This window comes from Haplochromis burtoni, unplaced genomic scaffold (assembly GCF_018398535.1).
Source record: "Haplochromis burtoni strain Fernald_Lab_line unplaced genomic scaffold, NCSU_Asbu1 Contig_64, whole genome shotgun sequence".
NCBI classification, from domain to species: Eukaryota; Metazoa; Chordata; class Actinopteri; order Cichliformes; family Cichlidae; genus Haplochromis; species Haplochromis burtoni.
In genome coordinates, this window is record NW_024582425.1 from 2,436,946 (window position 1) to 2,440,124 (window position 3,179).

General features: G+C 32.4%; 1 protein-coding gene across 1 annotated transcript in view; it reads left to right on the plus strand.

The window, feature by feature from the left end:
- Positions 1-559: 559 nt before the first annotated feature.
- Positions 560-3,179, plus strand: part of LOC102314141 (C-type mannose receptor 2) — a 3,632-nt gene continuing 1,012 nt past the window's right edge. Inside the window, exons 1-5 of the mRNA XM_042221332.1 lie at positions 560-614; positions 959-1,007; positions 1,703-2,059; positions 2,394-2,735; positions 3,157-3,176. Coding sequence (XP_042077266.1) covers positions 591-614; positions 959-1,007; positions 1,703-2,059; positions 2,394-2,735; positions 3,157-3,176 — 792 coding nt within the window. The 5' untranslated portion in view covers positions 560-590. The remainder of the gene's footprint in view (positions 615-958; positions 1,008-1,702; positions 2,060-2,393; positions 2,736-3,156; positions 3,177-3,179) is intronic.

Here is a 3,179-nt window from a genome sequence, read left to right on the forward strand (position 1 = left end):
ACTCTATTTACAAACCAATTTAATTTAATTTCCTCCAAAATTCCTCACACATCAGGTGATGCTTCTGAAGACTTTTCATATTGTTACATTTCAGCTATCGTATTTGGTAATGTAAAATGGATTTTGTAATAGATTTTTACATTATGTGGTCTGAACATTTGAATGAATCAGTGGAGGTTTGCATGCACAGCCGCACAAGCTTGCAACATTCCTAAAAGTTTTTTCAGTGCTCAATTTCAATAAAATTTTCACGTTATTAAATAGATACAATGTGGAGTTTTACCACTGATGTAATTTACTTTGGTAAAACTCAGTTCAAACAAAAATGTGACTTATGTCGGCGTCACATCTTGCTGTGAATACTTATATTAATCAACTATAACCAATGTGAAAAAGAGAATTCTTTCATAAGAAATCATGGAAGTTGTAAATCTCTAAAGAGAGCACAGTTTATATGGGAGGGTCACGAGAAAGCCTCACAGTGTCATCAAGGGTGTGTCACAAGTGAAATTTAAACTTTCCACTTATTTGCATTATATTATAACAGCAACCTCAGAGAGAAAGGAACACACAGTGACGAGCAGCTGTTCATGTTTGGTAACTCAAGAAGTGTGGTAAGTTTTTATCTATCTATCTACATATATACAACTTTCTTTTTGAATTTGCTGTAGTAATAGAGTTTTATATTAAGGTATAAACATTAACACGAGGCCCTTAACTAAATGCAAAAATATAGAGGAGATTTTTATATTATATATTTAAAGCTAGTTAGTTAGTGTCAGGTTAAACATTCAAGAAAACAAGACACAAAACATTTTGTGGTATGTTTAAATACCTGTAAGAATGTCGGTCCTTTCTAATCGCTTTGTTTTTTAACCACTCTCATTCTAACAGTGAATGTTGTATATTTATTATAGCTTTCAATTTATAAATTCTGCTGAACTTCTTTTCTCCACAGTTAATCAAAGTGAACATGGATGTGTTTGTAGTCCTTCTCATGCTTTCAGGTAATATTTCAGGAGTGTGCTGTTTGTTAAATTCTTGTTCAGTATGTAATTATAATTATAATTCACAGTTCTTTTCCAAATAGAAATTGTTTCTACCTTGATTTTTTTTAAAGAGAGGTAATAACTGACCAAATATTGCATAGAGTTTTATGAAATGATATTTGAAGACCGCTGTTGCTCCAACATTATGACTATAATTAAATAAATAAAAAGTAAGGAATTAACTAAATGTAAAAATAAATAAATAATAATACAACACAGGGACAGAAAAGTTGTAGACTGAAATTTTGGCTTAATATATTTATTATTCATATATCTACAACTGCAGTACTGTCCTGCATTTTTTCATAGTGTTGTATGTTTTTCTTGCTTAACTTCACTTCTTTCTCAATGAAAAGCTAATTGTGTTTGAGAAATCATGGTTTGATAGAATGCTGACTCCATATACCACAGGAGCGCGTATCAACTTAGAAATGTTCAGATTCACTAACATAAGTACAATTTAAAAAATGTCTTCTATCCACACCACAAGTTGAACCATCACTGACATATTTCTCCTATTATAGGATCTACTGAGGAAATTATTTACTGTAGAAAGTAACATTTTCTGCAGTACCAAGTATACAAACATTCTGAATAAATATAAACAGTATTTCTTCGTAAAACGTCAAATAAAAATCTATTTTATTCTTCAGGTTTCTGTGTCTCCACTGCTTCCTTTCCAAACATCTATTACTTTATCAGTGAGAATAAGACCTGGGATGAGGCCAACGCTTACTGCATCATGGAGTACACTGGACTTGCCCAAATTACTAACCCAGAGAACAACACTGCACTGATGAACACCTCAGCTGGGGGATACACAGGCAAAGCCTGGATAGGACTCGTGGGCCCTTTAGGGTGGGTCTGGCTGGATGGAACACAAGCCACATATTTCATGTGGGACTACCAAGAACCACAGGCTTCTGACACTGGGTACTGTGGGCTCACAAATTACCATGGGTGGTATAGTGAAATATGTGAATACAAGTTTTATTTCATTTGTTTTAATGGTAGGTATCAATCAAGATTATTTGTTGTAAGATTTCACTCCACTAGATTAAATTGACCTTGGTACTTATTGTTCAGAAAGAGGCTCAAAACATAAAAATCCAACTTTTTTTATACTCTAGTTAGAGACTGGAAAAAAGCTCACGGTGAAACTCAAACCTGATGGATATTCATTAAAATAATAATGAAGTATATATGCAGTACTGACATATGATTTATATGGTGTATTTAAATCACAGCTTTTTTCTGCATAGCCTATTTTTCAAAACATAAATGAAATCATTAATATATGTATAATGTTACTAATGGAATCTATAACTTCTGTTTCTTTAACAGGCAGTGATTACATTGTTAATAAGACATATGTGACTTGGAATGATGCCAAAATCAGCTGTGAAAACAAAAATTCAACTCTGGCACAAATCCTTGATCTGCTAACATTTGATAAAGTCAGTCGTGCATTTCGAAATAATAATCTTAACGAATATGAACCACTGTGGATTGGCCTTAGTTTTTCTCCAGTCTGGTTTTGGTCAGAAACCAAACAAATCAGCACATTCATGAACTGGAAAACAGGACAACCTAACAATAAGAATAATTGTGCTGCTGTACTGGTGGGAAATGGAACCTGGACCACTGAACCATGTAGTGAGCAACATCCTTTCTTCTGCTATGGAGGTATGAATGATATTTCCCTAGTTTTAATATTCAAGTCAGTTACCACAGATGGTACGACCAGAAAATATTTAAAGCAAGACGTAATGAAAATAATACACTTCTTTGTTTCATTTAATTCTTGAAATCGTAAGCTTCATATTTCAAATATCTAAATTTAGCACAAAGACTAACAAAAAATTGACAAATTTATACGAAAAGAAATTCCAATAATAAAAGCTATGAGGTTCATTCAGGTCAAAGGAGTGCACTGAATTTGTTTTTGTTCTGGAAATTTTAACAAGTTTTTGGTATATGCTGAAGACATTCTATTTTAATCTAAGAACATCTAATAATATGCTAAAATAGTATTAATAACTTCCTCTAAACCAAGCATTTGTCAAATTTGATCCGATTTATTCTGAAATGATTTGTTTTTGTGTAGTTCACAAATCAAAGAAGACAGTG